Source organism: Rissa tridactyla, chromosome 10 (assembly GCF_028500815.1).
Source record: "Rissa tridactyla isolate bRisTri1 chromosome 10, bRisTri1.patW.cur.20221130, whole genome shotgun sequence".
NCBI classification, from domain to species: domain Eukaryota; kingdom Metazoa; phylum Chordata; class Aves; order Charadriiformes; family Laridae; genus Rissa; species Rissa tridactyla.
Genome location: NC_071475.1, coordinates 951,164 through 969,380, shown reverse-complemented (window position 1 = coordinate 969,380; position 18,217 = coordinate 951,164). Strand labels below are relative to the sequence as shown.

General features: G+C 38.5%; 1 protein-coding gene across 1 annotated transcript in view; it reads right to left on the bottom strand.

Moving 5' to 3' along the window:
- The window catches only part of CACNA2D3 (calcium voltage-gated channel auxiliary subunit alpha2delta 3), a 457,404-nt gene that overhangs the window by 319,484 nt on the left and 119,703 nt on the right, over positions 1-18,217 (bottom strand). Inside the window, exon 4 of the mRNA XM_054215897.1 lies at positions 2,109-2,168. Within this exon, the coding sequence (XP_054071872.1) occupies positions 2,109-2,168 (60 nt within the window). The remainder of the gene's footprint in view (positions 1-2,108; positions 2,169-18,217) is intronic.

Below are 18,217 nucleotides of genomic sequence, written 5' to 3'. Positions count from 1 at the left end.
TACAGTGTATTGATTAGAATACCTATAGGATAACTAAGGACAAAACTAATGATGGGACTAAGAAAAACGCCCAGAAAGGATCAGGTCTAGCTTAACCAAATCATATAGTTTCAGCATTGCTGAAGAGAACACCAGCACTCAAAAAGATGAACTTCCAGTTATGATTTTCTTTAAATTGGTGTTTTTTCACAGTCAATAAAAATATTAATATAATTTTATTTCTCCCTTACATCACTTTTATGTACTGACACAATATTATCTATACTGTTCTCAAGACATAGAAGGTGACGTTGGACCAATAAAAAGCACAAAAGCACTTTCTTTATGTGCTTTCTGAGTTTCCAGAATATCTGAGCACAAAGAGCGCAGACTGGTGCTGTGTCACATACCACTAATTCAAAGCATTTAATCCTGTCTTCCACACGTCAGCCAAGGCAATACAAATGCCAAAAACCTCCTCTTTGATAGCAGAATTATATACACTATTATATAAGCCTTCTGTCCCCCTCCACTTCAATGTACACTATCAAATCATTCTGGCCATTATTTTATATTGAGCAGATGGTATTATGAGATTTTTGATAAAGAACAACAATCACCCAGCAAGGGTTGCAAAGGGGTCGCTGAAACCAAGATTAACAATTGATTAGCTTTAATGGACCGTGACAGTAATAAACAACAGAGCTCTACACAAAGATTTGATTGTCCTGTTAATGCTGCTGACACAAATGGCTTTTAACTGGCTTCCTCAAAGTGTTAATATCTTCAAAGGCTCAGCAAACGAAGGACTTTGTCAAAGTGAGAACTATCCTGCAGTGAAAAAGCACTTACTGTAGACCTCTAAAAAATCTGCTATAAAGTGTGTTTCTGATTTATTCAGACAATAACTCCTATTTCTCCAAGGCTTAGAGTTCAAAGAAAAATAAAATGCTGCACACCTCTGCAAGGCTGGAATGTAATAGAACTCTAAAGCATTTGAATACAGAAGCCAGCATTCATTGAATACAACAATAACATGAATTATCACTTTCAATGCGCTCATTTTATCCTTACTCCAACACAGGCTGACAGATCTCAGTATCATAGCCTTCTAAACTAATTCTTTTATCTTTAGTCTGAAAAGTTCACTTTTTTCCCCTTTCTGCACAGAAATCAGTAATTTGCATCATATTTTTAATAAAATAAAGTGTTTTATGATTACTGGAAGTAACCATGGTAAAAGCTGAGAACAGAACTTGCAGAACTGTGTATCTCAGATACACGCATGGGGAAAAGTCCACGCAAAGAGTCTCTGCTTCCCTTAAAGCTCAAGCTCAAATTTTAAATGGACACATGGCAAATATTCACAGGAGGGTTTAGAATTAAATCTAGATAGGCTAGAGACAGAGTAAACAAAACTCCACCTAACGCGGCATTCAAGAAACCAAGGATATAGGAATTCATTACAGCTAAGGAGGTATTTACTCATTTCTATTAAACTTTCCATTCTAGGTGAGATTACTTAGTTTCTAAATTTTTTTTTTTTTTTACTTATGTGTCTTATTCAAGCAAAGGTTTTTCTTTTAAACATTTTTAACCGTGAGCTGCCGCAGTGCTTCTCCGACCCGTGTTATTCCTAACGGCAATGTTTTGAGACAACAATGGTATGGCTCTGAGGGCTTCTAGGTAAGAGAAAAAAGGGTGTCTGGGACTGGGATGCAAAGGGAAACCATTAGCACAAATCAAGGTCATGCTAATCCCATCCCTGTGGGTCCCACCCCATCTGCAAATTCAACTCTCTACAGAACAATTCCTTGCCAGTACACTGCAACGATGAAACATGCTGCTAATTACTGTGTTTAAAAATCTTGACCTAAGCAGACATGTAGGGAATTTAAATGAAATCTCTAAAAGAGTAAAATCCACCTGCTTGGTCTCCCAACACACAACCACTAAATGCGTGACCTGTCACAATACTGAGCCAGCCTTCATTAATTTCGTTTTCTGTAATCAGCATCCTTCTGCTACTCACGTGCTTGGCTTTCTACAGCAGTTCTTCAAGCAAGCTATTGTGTAAACTGTTTAGTATACTCTGATGAGAAATATTTAAGAAAATAATTATTAATTACCTGTAAGTCAGCATCAAACTCATGTTTCAGGTAGGCATCTTCTGCAGCTTCAACAAGACGCTGGAAAAAAAAAAAGAAAAAAAAAAGGTGTGTTTTTGAAATAATAGACAACATCTTTCAATCCAAGCGTTTCTGCCAGTATAACAACAGGCATCATTTGAGAATTGTGTAATTCATTGTCACCATGTGATATCAGCTATGATACTTCATAAAACAGAAACAAATTATATTTAAAAACAAAAAAAAACCAAAAGCCAACAAAACAAAAAACACCACCCAAACAAGTTTTTTAAACCTCAGCATCTGTGATTGGTGGTACAAAACTCTCAAAACAGCTCAACTGCCAATAAATAAATAAAATCACTTTTTCCACTAGTGCTCAAGACCCCGCAGCTCCCATTCCGATACCGATTTCTGAAAGACCACCATGTAAAGTTGCTTTCACACTGGACCTTATTTTGCACACAGGTAACCTTTTAAAATCTCACTTGAAATAGCAGGTATTTCCTAATAATGCACTCGATTGCAAGCAACTGAAATAAAAAGGCATTTCTAAATAACCTATCAAATATAAAAGATTAGACGAATAGAGGTCAGGTTTGTTTGCTTAGCAGATGTTGTACATCCTGCCTTAACACAGTGCCTAAGCACAAGATTTTTTTCTGCCATTACAGAAGTAATATTTACTGAACGACAGGACTTCAGTATTTTTCCTCTTAATATTCAGATCTCCCTGTAGTGTTCCTTACACTACCATCTCAAGGAAAAAAGGGGTTGCACTAAAACACAGCGACTCGAAAAATCAAATTCACATAGGTGTTTGCTGCAGACATTCTCCTGTGAAAAGACATTATATCCTTTCTAAGGTTTTATTCAGGGTTCTTTATAGTTCTGAATATTTTAACTACAGAAGTAACTTTCTAGTTGTCATTTAATCTACCTGAGTATTCACATATGTACAACACAAAATTAATCAAAGGATGATCTGTCACAAGAATACTCAATATGTTAGTTTTATTTTCTTGGATTTATCAGACACTGGCACAGATGTATATTTTCAAATATTTTGTATCATGAACCAAGCGAGCTCCAGGCTCTCATTAACGACACGCAGTGTGAGCAGCCTGCGCACGTTTGCTTCCCTCTTCAGCTTTTATCAAGTCTTTGGACATAAATCAAACTGGGATGGAAATACTGCTATACAATTTGAACTATAATGGAAACTGAACCAAGAAAAATATTTCTGGTTGCCAATTCAGAATAAATCATTCAACAAAAACCTGACAGTTTAAGGCAGAGCCTGGTTGGTTACAGGGAACACCTGTGTTCACCGAGGTCTGCCATGTCACAGCCCCTCCTTCCACATCTCTGTCTCATCGCATCGCTCACCCAGGGCGAGCACAAGCCTCACTAAACCCTCCGTCCTCTGCTGGGCTTCTGCATCTTCCTGCAGACCCCGGTGGGAAGGATTTTCATACCTTTTTTCTTAGTGCAGCATTACAGATCTCAAAGATGTGATGAAAAACCGGAAGCGCTACCGATGCCTAGGTTGCTACAGGAGAGCAAGAGACAGCAGACGAAGGCCACCTTCCCAGAGCACTCTGCTGCGCCCACGTCCCTGTCCTGGGACTGTTTCCACCTTTAAAAATCTTGTCCCGCGTAAACCTAAAAGGGTTTGCTAAAACCTAAACTGGAACTGAACCACAAAGGTTCCGACCCCCGGCAAATCAAACTGGAACTGAAAAATGTACCAGTCGCCTTCCCGCACAGACGTGCGCGGGCAAAAGAACCCACGACTCCCGATGCATCCCAACAGGCCACAGGAGAAAGCCATGAACAAGTACTTCAGATACAATGGCGACATTCTGTGGGATTGTTCCTACGGCTCCTGCACTCTGTGAACAGTAGTAAAAACACATCTTGCCATGTGAAAGGTTATCAAACGTTAATTTAACTCACAATTGTTTTGCATTTAGAAAATTAAAAAAGTAGCAGAAACTAACTATTCTGAGGGGGAAATCTCACAACTGAAGCGGATTCTTAAACATTGGAATGGTTTCAGAAGTCCATCTTTACACATTAGGAACCTGCTGAAGGTATTGTACAAATCTAGCCCTCATTTCTTAAGTAAGAAAAAGGCATTTTATGTAAAATAACTACCCTAATTCAGTGCATTTCTGCAGATGTATACTCCTTTATATTAAAACCATAGTTGCAGTACTGCTCAGGGCACATCTAGTACAAAAGATCATGACTGATGAGTTTGAGAAGAAAAAAGTAAAAGAAAAAAAAAATTCTTCAAACAAATGAATACAGGGAAAAGAGAAACATGTTTTTCCTTTCTGTGCTGAAATATTTACTCATGGGAAGAAAAATTATTTTAGTATTTCATGAGATACCAGTGCCTAGATATTAGTACCTAGTGGGCTAGAAAAATAATTCATGACTTCTTATATAGTTTGTATTGATCCCAATGTGTTGCAATTACATTTTTGTCTCAGTGAAATAAATTTAAACTAAGATTTATCCCCCATGTAAGAAACAGCTAGAGAAGCATAAGACAAGTAATAGTAGAAACATCTGGTAAGGAGAGCAGCTCAGAAATGAAAAGTAATGATTGATACTTTATTGATTTATTCATTAAGATTTCAGCTGTCCCATTTTTTTCTTTAAAAAAAAAGGTACGTACATTTCAGCAACATTCTCTACTGAACAACAAAAAAGTAAACAATCTACTGACACGTATTTTCCTTGAAGATGAAGACACAAATATGCAGGCACACTACATGCTTCACCCTCACAAATCTAATAGGAAAATTACAGTTTTGGTACACTGAATGCACACAACACAAGCATATGCTGCATTTTCCAATGTAATTGTCCTTAACCACAGTTTGCTTTAAATATCTCAACACTGTTACGAAGGAGACCGTGAGAAACCTGTGAGAGCAACAGAAAATGTAAGCTAGAAATAAGCCTAAATCCACCAAATGACATATTAGTGGATAGACACAGATGACACTTCAAACAGAAGATGGTGTGAAGAACAGACGAGACGAGACTGTGGTGAGCAGAGACTGCACCAGTGAGCTGCAACTTCAGAAGGGGAACTGGAACGAGACGATAAAGAATCACCTGAGACAGAGGAATTGCATGGACTTTTGAAATTACTAAAGAACAGAGAACTGAGAAGTCGTGAAGGAACATCCAGACCCTCTCAGACAAAAATACCAGTTATGTAATGTTTGTTTTAACTGCATATACATGAGATTATTCCTTGTCAGTCTTTGCCCGCTCACCGAGGTGATGGCCCAACTCTGAGTTGTCAATAAAGCACACCTAGAGATACCCACCGTCTGGTGAAATCCTCTAACACAACGTGGCATGGATAAAAACAGGGCATGAACCAGGAGATGGAACAATATCACTCCCAAGAAATCCCCCAAATGATCACCAAAACACCATGTCAGTGTTTGGTATTTTCAGTAGTACTAGTACCACAGATAACGTAGAGAAGGCTGAGAGAAGAGAAAGAAACGTCTCTTTCCTCTCAATAACATATAAAAAAGGAAAATCACTGAGCTATCTCTGAATAATTTTCTTGACAAATTAAATTTTCATTTCAGTGAACTGATATTCCCAGATAAATTCTCATCCAAGTTAGGTTGTTACAGAGATAGCAAAGTGAAAGCTGAATGAAACAGAATGAATGAGGGAAAAATAGAATCCAATAGAAAGTAAGGGGAAATGGAACAGGTGGGCAGAAAGGTGAAAATAAATGAAGAAGAGAATAACAGTTTGAAGGAAACATTCAGAACACACACTACCCATTTTAGCTTCTGAGAAGATCTTTACGTGTGCCTTGTAAGGGTTTCAGTTCACTTCTCAATGATTCTTTTTCATTAGAATCCTGTTTTGAAGTTAGATTAAGTAAATTCATAAGCATAACAAAGTTTGAACCAGTTTCTGAACAACTGAACAGCCAAGGGTCACCAACCTTTATCCATAAATGGTGAATGAAGTTATGTTCCTCCCTCTCTCTTCAGCTATCTTGAAGATGCACGTTTATACTTCACTGTTTCCTTTCTATTTTTCTAAGATAAATCAACTGCTACACATAAAACCAGAAATGCTGCTAGAAATTGCTCTTCTCCAAACCAAACTGCTGCAGATTTTAAGAAAGAAGACTGCTCAACCCTTAATTATAACTAGTACCAACTAGCTACTGATACTATCTCAGTCCATAACAATACTTTATATTTCATAAGATCGATATGATAAAATTTCATTTCAAAAGAGCAACAAAACGCTTAAACAGAAAATTAAAGATCTACTCTCTCAATTGTAGATTCTCCTTCTTTACTCAGTCCCAGGCTCAGTTCTGTTGGTTAAAATATGTGAGCTTGTCAGCAGCCCTTCTAAGAAAATATTCTTCCCAAACTCATTAGACTATGCCTTAACGTTTCTTTCAGACCATCACGTGAGTCTCGCCAGTTACCTCTGTATTGTCTGGAGCAATGCAGAATTATCGCTTTAGGTCTATGAGAATTTCAATCCAGAGAACGCCCGACATGGGCCACCAACTCTGACCCTGCTCTGAGCAGTGGGATATCACAGTCTTTTAACAAAAAGGTAGATAAATCTGTAGGAGGCTCTTACATCCCAGCACCTGAATGCTAGCAACAGCAAAAAATAGCCCTCAACCCTAATAAACTTTCTGATTGCTTTCCCGTGGCATCAGTTTGAGGTTCAACTCCTCTACAAACTGTGTATGTCTTCAAGGTTGTTTTGAGGTTTTGGAAATAAAAAACAATTAAAAGCCATTCCTATTAAAAAAATGGCAAACAGTCTAAACTCAAGAAAATCCTATGAATACACTGCACTGAAAGTTTCTCTTGAAAAACAACAATATGTAAGAAAAAAACCCAGGAATTTATGTAACTTTAAAAGCTTGTCTCCCATACTCCTACATATGGAATTGTAACAGGGATTTTGATCTTAATCAAATGTAAACAAACCTTGTCAACAAAGACAGCAGGGCAGGAAAACAACGGAAAACTAACGCCTGTTTTTAAGATCTTATTTCTGTCATATTTTGCAGCAAGTTTTCTGGTATATTACCAAGCAAAACGCAGCAGTATTCGATATATGGAAAATACTTACAACTACCAACAGTTACACTTTTTCAGGTGAAATACTCAGTGTAATTTTAATAACCTTACTATTGATTTGAACATCTAATTTCCAATCAAAATTTATGGTAATTGAGCTGTGAACATGCCAAAAATATTTCTTAAAGTGTAGCCAGATAACTATTTAAAACATAGCTCAGCAGTTGAGTATATTCCTGAGAGAGAAACCAGAACTTGTGTTTCAATCATCAGAGCAATTTTCTTCACTGGCTTCTTTGCGAGAAGCCTCTGCAGTGCATGTGGGAGCACTCAGTAATAGATTACTGAACTTTAAAAACACTACCCAGGTACCTTCCTGTGACTTCCCCATTTTGGGGTTCATTTCAGAAGAGAAAAAGGCATTTCCTTTCCAGGAAACCTGTAAGGCTGCAGGTGCTTTGAAAACTTCTGAAAAGGTTGGGCTGTTCGTTGGGAAAGAGGAAGATTTATTAGCATTAAGTAAGCTTAGGTAATATTCTGGCATGGGTGGTAATTCTGCCGCAAGTGCTCCTTACTTCCATCAGCGTTCTGGGGTTTGCTTCTCTCACAGTTCATTTAGTGGAGAAGGTAAAGGAAGCCAACAGAGAATATTGACGATGTTCGTCAGTATCCCTATTATTTCCTATGCTTGAAAACAGTATCACGTAACATGGCAATGACTGCACCGATGTGCAAACAGGCCTCTCGGTCTTACTATTTTATTGCAAATAGCTTTGCACATGTTTGCCGTAACCAACAGAGAAGCAGCGTAGATACCAGAAACTGAGGCTGACCTTGGAGGAATATTTGCAACCACCAGAAGCACGCGAGTTTTTAGGCAGGCCAATGACAACAAGACTTGCAATTAGGCTGGGTTTATCCTTGAGATTTGGGAGGAGGGGCGGGAGGAACACAATCTTTTTCAGAAAGTCCAGCAGCATATTTTGTTTCCCACTCTGTTCTCCTCAGTTACAAGGTATCTTCTAAGAAATTCTATCATTACAATTGCTGTTGCTGTGGCTAAGATGCACTGAAAATTATTTAGCTCCTGTTATCTCAATATTAGAGTTCCTAGAGCTTGTAGCTTAAGACAGATACCAATCTTGCAACTAATGACATACGAAAAGAAATGACTGGGCTATGACTACTATCAGATTCCACTACAACAACTCACTAGACAATGCTCTGTCACAGTAAGTGCTGCATCAAAGCACAAATTATAAATAAAAGAGAAAAATAAATTAAAAGCCTAGCAATTATTGCAAATAACTTCAATTATCCACTTACATTCATTCAAGACTGGCAGATTTTCAGGTTGATCGATGTTAAAGTGCTAGCTGGTTTTTTGAATCAACATAAGGAGCTCAGCTTGGCAAAGAGCTGGACAAACAGAAGTGAAACTGCAGATGGATTAAAGTCTGTGAAACTCACACGTTGCATAAAAGCAGCTAAGACAATCCTGGAGTAACTACACGCATTTCTAACTTAACTAGGTCAACACTATATTTAGTTATGGCATGCAGAGATTGCCATGGCGTGGAAGGAAGACTGCAGATGAAGAAGGTAACACATTTGTCTTGTACCAAGTTCTGCTGTGCTCCAGGCTGCGCAAAGCCAATATCTCAGATACAAAACATGCAGATTATCAAATCTGCTCCTACCGTGTTATTATGTCTACCACAGAGCAGAAAGGAACGATGTGCTAAATAAGGGTTTACTCCATACTTTTTATTCCATATGTCACAGCCACCAAGGAACCCATTTAACTTCAGACACAACTTAAAGCTGCTTCAGGTCTACTGAAAGTGTGATTTGCCTCCCCGGGGTACAACGGCAACCAGCTCCTCCAGCCACCTCTCCCACCTCAGGGCCAAGGGGAAGTTTCTTCAGCATTCCACACCAATCACGTATGTGTCCAAGGTTGGGTAATTCTCTGGAAATACCTTTACGTATCTCTTTAATTCCACTTGCAACACGGCAGCACAACTTGTAAAGCTTTGCTTTCAAAGAATAATTCGCAACTGGTACCTTGCTCTCTTCCACATAAATTTAAAAATCCATTTACAATGTTATTTTGTAAAACACCTTCCAAAATCAAGCTGACCTGTGTATGCATCTAATTATCTACTTGTGCACATGTATGTTTATATATATTTATTCAATACTAACCTGGAAGTACCACTATGATCCTTATTCCTATCCCCGTGCTGAAATCACTAGATTAAGACATCTGATTTATTAATCTTTTTCACACATTCAAGCTACCATAGGCCACACTCTTTACCCAACTGTCACAATCACTACCCTGTTTGGACAATGCCAGACTGTCTGCATTACAGTACAGTGAGGACTCACACAGTGCACACTCTAACAGCTCCCAAAGCTATTGCTGGAAGCTTGGCAGATATTGCTGAAGAAAGGTTTGAGATAACTGTTTTCATGTGAGTTCACTTAATGCAAATTCTCCGTTGGTGGTATTTATCTCACCTAACCTCACCAATTTCAAGGTCAATCATCTCTCTACACAAGTTAACTAAACATCCTTCGTATGACAGAAAATTCGAGAAGTGCTGCTTGTCCCTTCTAAAATAGCTCGTAAGATATGGGAAGAACTTTGGAGCTTTTCCTTCACTCTTTCCTTCCTTAGATGTTTAACTTCCTATGAAGAAAGTTAAGGGACATGAATCCCACACCATATGTGCACCGTAAATGAGCTAAAGAAAATGGAAATATTCCCATGCTCGCTCAATAGCGAAAAGGAGTCTTGAGGCAAAGCTTTGTCCTGACAGCAGTTCTGGGACTAGTCGAGGTGTTTCTGTTCTGTTTACATTTAGAAGCACCAAGTGAAACCAATTGTCTTTGCTTTGTTCCCTCACCTCTGCACTAAGGTTCAATCCCCCAAGTTAATTCAAATTCAGCTTGCAATTTGTGGTCCAGTTCAACAAAATCAGCTATGATATACAGTCCTTCTTCCAGTTTCCAAGCAGATTACTATCACACAACAACAGCAAAAACCCCTCAAGATTTATTACTCAAAACAAAGGTCAGCTCCAGAGTTTGCAGGGACTTATTTCCCTTGCCTAGCCCAGCACTCAATCACAAGACACTGAGCCTTGTCTTTGCTTCCAAACCAAGACACGAAAACAGTAGGTATATTACACCCTCTCAAGTGAAGTCAATTGGGCTGTTGTTTTTTACTTCCTACGGGGTCAGGATTTCAGTTGCCAATAGACTAAATTAAAGGGAAACTTTTTAAAAAAAAAAAAAAGAGGAGGGGGGGATCAAACTCTGAGTTTTCTAACTAAAAGCTTCACAACTCCCTGTTGCAAGCAGAATTCTCTAAGTATTATTGCAAAAATGTGAAGAAGTACTTCATGAAGTAAGGGGGTGGTGTCTCTTCAATACATGGAGCCAGTTTTAAAAGTGGATACAGTGAAGATACTGCAGCAAATATTCCATCTTTCACAATAACTGTCCTGAGAATTTAAACAAATCAGTATTAGCATTGTTATATTTCTATAATTTTACAACAAAAACATTACACTAAAAAGTTCAAACACTATTATGGATGCAAAGCCAAACTAAGCACTCATCTGGGAAATGCCAGAATGGAGTTGCCTCTAACTTCAGCCCCCAGTATTATAGTATCGCTTTGTCCATACGGTGTTGCTCGGTTAGAACACTGAATAATACCATCTAAGACCTCTGCAGTCCTCGCTAAGAGTGGTGGCAGTTGGCACCCGTTTCCGTATGTATCAGTAATGGGTTCTGCAAGCATTCACTCAAGACTTAGAAACGCCGTGTAACATCTCAGGTTATACAGGTGCAGATTCTTTGGCCCATGTCGATGCTGCAATGCACCCAAGTCCTGCCTTCAAACATAACTATAGCTGACTCCCGTTTCTTTCCTATCTGACCATGGCGCTAGACGTACTCCTATTTCTTTCAACATGTGAGCTCATTAAGCTCATGCGGTGTGTCTCAAACTCCAATGCTAAGATGTTTTCATACTACTCTCCACCTCTTCTCTAGCACCTAACAATTATTCTTCCTTCTTTGTATAAGCCTTGGCATCCAACGCTGCCAAGCTCGCTCATCGCCAGTCTTTTCCAGGCCCCTACCACTACCCCATTCCTCACTCTCTACAGGGAGTAGGGAAAATTGGAAATACAGGTTGGCCATCTCATTGACCCCACCTAGAATATCTTGGCGGCATTTATAATTCTAAATCCCAGCACAGTCCAATCCTATTCCCTTTGTCTCCCTAAACCATTTCATTATTCTCCATTCTCTGTTTCCCTTGTGCCAGTACCTTCCTCAACCTCTCCTAAACCCACCAACGGACTCCCTTAGCCACTGACCCTTCCATTTTCCAGTGTCCTAACATGAACGCAGAGAGAGATGAGACAGAAATCTCTCTCCTTAAATCTCCTTAATCTCTCTCCTGCACCTAGAAGGCACGTGGATGCACTGACAGTGCCTTAGGACAGAAAGACCTTGTTTCCCCTGCCTGCTGCTGGCTCAAGCCGTAAGAGACCAATGGTGCAAACGCAGGAAAGTCTTGTTCAACCATGTACTGAAAAATCACAGCACAAAGGATTTTCAAAGATTTCACTTACAGACAGTTTTGCTCTGATACGTTTCTAGTGGCCATATGCCTCTACGTGCAGAGCTTCCAAATGATAACGACTTGATCCAGCTGGAACAGATTTTCAAAGAAAATCTTGTGTCAAGGCCAGATCCCTGCCAATTTCAAGAGTTGGCTCCCAAGCAAAGAAATGCTATAGACTTTTAATGAAAAGAACATCAGTATTATTTTTAAAAGACTAAATCAATGCATTTCCCCCTAGTTTGTTTCTTGAAAACAGTTGAAGTTCAAAGATAAAATTCACAGTTTTTTGGTCTCCTGAACTGTAATTTACCATTCTGAAGACTTGATTGCTGTTGAAGATGCTGGAATTGATTACAAAAGCAATTTTCAAAGTGATAATTTAGTCTTTTCATAATTTTATATATTCTGGCAGATCTTGTAAGAAAAAAGGCTACATTAAAGCGCTCTGGTCACACATTTATCTAACTGATTAACTCTGGGATCTTACGTCCATACTTAGAAACTGGGCATTGGCTCTATGTACCTAGAAGGATTTTCTGGTATGCTATGAATTAATGCTGAAGTCACAGAATAACACAGGGGTATCACTTCTCCCAAATCATGCTTATATACAGATTTACACACCTATATATAGGTACAGGCTCCATCCCATCTATTCATTTATTTTTTTTAAATAAATCTATTTTCAATAACATTATTTTTTGCTCTATCTTAAGAACAATATTAAACTGTCCTTGTAATTAAAGGAACATTTGCAAATTCCCAGACCCAAAGGAAAGGCTGCATTGCATAGTCAAAACCTTATCTGCTTTACTTTGTGAAGGTAATGAGTTCAAATCCAGCGGGTGTTTTGGGTTTTATTAAGAAAAGTCTCGTAACTTGTACTGTCCTAGCAACCAAACTATTGCTATACTTTCACCTCTTAATTAGTTTTTATCAACTGAAACATTCAGCATTTCATTATCATATGTAGCTTTATTTGGAAAACGAAGTGAAACATGCAAGACAGCACACCTCATTTCTATTGTCTGACACACCGCTAGATTTGCTATGACCTAGGGAACTCATTTCGTAGAACACTCCCATTTTTCTTAATAATTTTTTCTTGTGATTGTCAAAATACTTCTAAAATGCACTTGGGGAGTAATAGCAGTCTTTATATAGCTAACCAACACCTGCAGGTTCAAAAACTGACAACCGAAGACTGCAACCAAGCTATCAAAAACGAATACCTGATGTTTGCAGAGGCGGTGACCAAATTATAAAAATAGTTTTTCACTTAGTTTTGATTGTAGGAGAGTAGCGAACCATCCCACGCTGCTGGCAAGGGTGACCAACTCCTCACCCACCACCATAGGCTCTTCAGCCATACATTCACCTACAACCAGCAAGCGTGTTCCAACCTTCAAAGCCCTAACAAGGACAAAACCACCAAGGTCGTTTACATTGCTGCAAGCCGTTTTAACTCCCAGTCAACTCTGATCCTGAGAAACATGTGCAAAACACTTTTTTTCCTAACAAACCATGAAGCCCTGAAGACCTGTAACTGCTGATGCTCCTTACCTTCTCTGGTTTTCCAATCAAACCCACACGCTAATGTTGGAGAATCACAAAAATGAGAGACGCAAAGGAGAAAGAAAAGATCTAAGCTAGCTCTTTGGTTCCATATGGAGGTAGATTTCCCTTTTATTAAATCCTTATTCCGTGAAATTGCCTACGCTTTGCAGGCTGAAGCCTCTGTGAACACCTTGACTTTGTACACTCCAATAAATCTATACCAGGTGCTGACAATGGCATGGCCAAAGCCAGGTACGAGAATGGGTGACAGTTCCTCCCGCTCAGGGTTTGTGGGGCGATGGCAGGAGAGTGCCATAAACCAACACGTAGGGCCAGGCCTTGGTGTAACCCCACTGATGCCAGTGGAAGGGGTTTATGATAGAGCTGGTGCATTTGTGCAATGTCAGACCGTGAAATACTATCAGTTATTAAATCTGCTGGGCAATCTCTCTTAAAGACTTGGCTTTTAAATAGTGTCTTTCATGCCCTTTTAGCAGTCACAAGCCACTCCAGAGCAACAAACTGAATAAACTGATCTTTAGTATACGTCATGAAAAATACGTAACACTATTGAAATCAAGATTAAATGAAATATATTTTCTACAACAAAAACATTATAATTATTGTTTTTACTACACCAGGATACAAAGATGAGTCAAACATGCTCAGTAATTAGGCATTCATCACAGGCCCTTGAAAAAATAAACACTGAATTAGAATGAAGAACACTTCTGTGTAACACTAAAATGGTTCAGAATGTGTTCTCACCAACTGAATTTCTTCTATTTCTGATACATGACACAGTCCATATAAACAACAGAAGATCTCAATTATATAAGTAGCAATAAATAGTAATAAAAATTACCAAAAAAAAGACAGAGCAATGACTTCTTGCATCGGAAAATTTCTCAGTCATCTACTGTAACTATTGGTAGAAGATCTGAAATAAGAATTGACTGAAAAGCCTTAGGAGAAAGATTCAGTGTAATTATAGAGAGAGCATACAGAGATAGTGCATATATAATAAACACAAATATTCATAAAAGAAATTACAGCTCAGTTTACACTCTTCTTCCCATGGTTCTGTACCATCTTCAATTGTCTACGAGCAATTTGCCTACCACACTTTCCAATTCCAAGTGTGGAATTTTGAATACACTGGCAAGTTCTCCTAAAATTTCTTACTCCTTCTCACCTGTATCTCAATAACAGAAGGTCATCAACAAACATTGTCATGTTACTAATTTTCCCAAGCCTTCTAGACTACTCGGGTATTTCCCGAGCTAACTAGAAGACACCCTTGCTTCAGTACAGGCCTGCCAGAGCCCTACCAAAAAGCCCATCGTCTCCGCACAACCTGCTCGCCCAGAGAGCAGACAGACAGCTGTTCAGCATTTGACTCTGCAAGAAGGTTTCAGCACAACGTTACCGGAGCGCAGAGGATTTTTCCAAGTTTTGCTTTTCCTTGATCAGTTTTTAAAGACACGGCTTTTTGCAGTCAAAGCCCACCCCTGGTGACCGCAGGGCTGCTGCAGGGGTCTAGAAGGTGCAGGGTTTGATGCAGACACTGTGCCACCGGGGCAGGGACGGCAGAGCTGACCGGGGCCTCGATGAGGCAGCAAGTGATGCAGATACGTGTCCTCAGCTGTGACTGCTACACAAATGCGGTGTATACAGTTGTATATATCACTGTCCTCAACTCTCCCCAAAAACATGCTTTAAGTTCTACCTGTGACCATAAAGACAACAATAGTTTCATATAAAATTTTGGTACTTTCTAGTCAATGGTTTAATATAGTATCATAGCTTTTTTTTTAGGTGTCTGTGTAGATACAAATAAAGGTAGTTAAACGTGATTGCAAGGTTGGAGTCTTTCTAAAATGAATAAAATCTTTTTGCTTGATACCCTCTCCAATCATAAAAAAAAAAACTGAAAAGAACTACTTAAAATACTAAATATCCACCCACTTTTTTTGCATGTCTTTAGCAAAGGCTATCATTTATCATCAGATACTTTTTTTTTTTACACTAATTTTTAAGGAAATGAGATGTGTTTTGCTGGGATCTACCTGAACACTTGGAAAGGAAAATCAACTACTGTACCATGAATTCTTATGTGAGAGGATTATTTCTACACATTTCATCATGTTGACTGATGAACACAACAACCTACTGATCTAATGTGCCAGATCCTACTGACAGCTCTAAAACCTGAAATACTTAAAGCACTAACTGCATCTGAAACGTCAGGAGTTCTTGCTCAGCAGTCTACTAGTGAAATGCTCTTTCCCCATCACTGCTCTCTTCCAAGTCCTGTTATTTAACATTCCACTGTCAAAATAAAATATAACTATAGCTATGTCACCCTTAAACTTTCAAATATCGGGTTCTTTCCCCTCTATGTCTACTTAAACAAGTAATTTTTATTATCTAGTGTAGGTAGGAATAGATTATGGTTGCTGTACATAACATTTTCTAGGCAGCACAAAATTTTGGGGACAAATACTGCCACCTTTTGGCAATAGTCTATAACAAAAAAAAGCCTGTTTTCTTATGCAAATTAATACTGGTTTAGTAAACATTTTTATTGCTTTATTTTAGCAACTTGCATCTAGCAAACAAACTGAAGACCAAAACATAGGGTTCAACTGAAAGTAACATGAAAAAAACCCCAACTTTTAGGATTGCCATACACAAGTTTTCTTAGCATAAATCAGAGAAATTGGAGCTAGGTTTTTTCCCCGGAAGACACCATAAGTAGATATCTCTGCTACACAATGTTGACTATTACACAGAAAAATTCATTTTTTTAAAGATAAAAATATGAAGGAAGGCACATATGAATTCTTTTACGCACCATTTTCTTTTCTGTTTTGATTTTTCAATTTTCTTTTCCGTTCTAGGCATTAGGTCAGAAGACCTAAAGAAAAATTATTAAATAACTAACAATTGTATCATAATACAAATAATATATTGCCAACGCTAACTCTGGTATTTCCCACATTTTCAGTGTTTGACCTTGGAAACAATGATTTTCATTTGGGGGTTTGAGTGATTTTTTTTTTTTTTTTTTTTTTTTTTTTTAAATAGCTGAAATACAAAAGGGGTAAAATCAAATTCCATCATCCATCACGACAGTTACACTGGTATGGTTACAACAGAAAGACCCTCACAGCTGGTAACGTATCTGATGGAAAAAGCCATCAGGGATGGTTGAGTCACCAACCCTGGAGATACGCAAGATGTGCAGATGCGGCACTGAAGGACGTGCTTTAGTGGTGGACTCGCTAGTGCTGGTTTAACAGTTGGACTCAATGATCGTAAGGGTCTTTTCCAACCTAAACGATCGTATGATTCTACCTCTTTTTTTGTCATTGGAGCAAAGTAGCTGTAATAGCGAAAGATGAGACCAGCATCAGAAAAGGAAAGGACAAAACAGATTCCCTAGTTTATGGACTTCCTATTCATTTGCTGATGGCAAAGTAACAATCGGGAGTTACGCTGCATTCTCACAGGAATTGTTTCATCATACTTAAAGGTGTGCACATGAATGGCCAGATGTACCCTGAAATGACATTAGTACCACATCTAAGCTTATGCTTATTGCCAAAGAAAACCCCCAGGAGGTATTCTCAGGGACAAAAAGAACTGCAGGTGACCAGCCTAACTCACAGCTCTCATCTTGATATAGCAAGGCAAATGACTTACTGCAATACAGAAATTAAGAGAACAGATAAGCCTTAGGATTCCTTCTGAGAAATGCAAAAAAAATACAGGTAGAACTCTCCTTCACAGGCAACCTAAAACATGGACAGGAGTTCCTGGGGAATGACTAGGAAATGGTTTGAGGCTTTAGAGCCTCAAAAAGGCTCACAGAGGCCTCAGAAAACACCGACAGAAAAAGAACAAACCAGCCCTTGTGTATGAAATACGCTGAGAGGTCCAAAAGGGGTAAGAAATAGAGGACAAAGGAAGGTCCAAAACAGGACAAGAGACGGCCTAAGGAAACTTTTACAAGTTTGTAAATCCGCAGCATGCAGAAAAAAACCCCAACGTTGTTATTATTTTTATTTTCACAAGGTAATGTAAAAGGCAGAACTTGCACAGACCAGCAGAGAAGATGAACTAAGATAGTAACAATAAGGCAAGACTAATTTGTAAGGATATCAGTATGCGAAGAAATCCTAGTACTAAGTTAAAGAATGAACACAGAAAAGCAGGCATATTCTTGTTAAAACAAATGCAATTATAGAAAGATCAGAAGAGTATTTTACTGAGCTCCTCGATGCTGAAATTCACAGCAGCAACAAAAATCGGCCTTTTTCCAGACAGCTGAGCCATTTGTAGAAGAATGAAATTGTGAAGAGCTTCAAGAGACAATCAGAATGCTGAGGAGCAACAAAAGCACCAGGTGTGAGTAATCTTGCCACTGAGTTATCAAGAACAAGAGAGGAAAAGGAAGTCAAACATTTTATAGGGCTATTTGGTTGGTTTGAGTTTGGGGAATATTTTCAAGCATAAAAAGGAGAGATACATGCTGTATTCCAGTTTTAAACCTTACAAAAACAATTCATCTACTCATTTTGCAGAAAACTAATCTGATTATTGGAGACCAGCATTTGGAAGTTTTAGCTTAACACACTATTTTGAAAATCGGTTACATCACACCAGCATGTTAAACATGTATGTATCTTCTACAAATATAGGAGGGTTATTTGGTTGGGTTTTTTTGTTGTTGTTGTCGCTGTTGTTTTTAATTGTATTAAACACACATAATTTACTAAAATGGG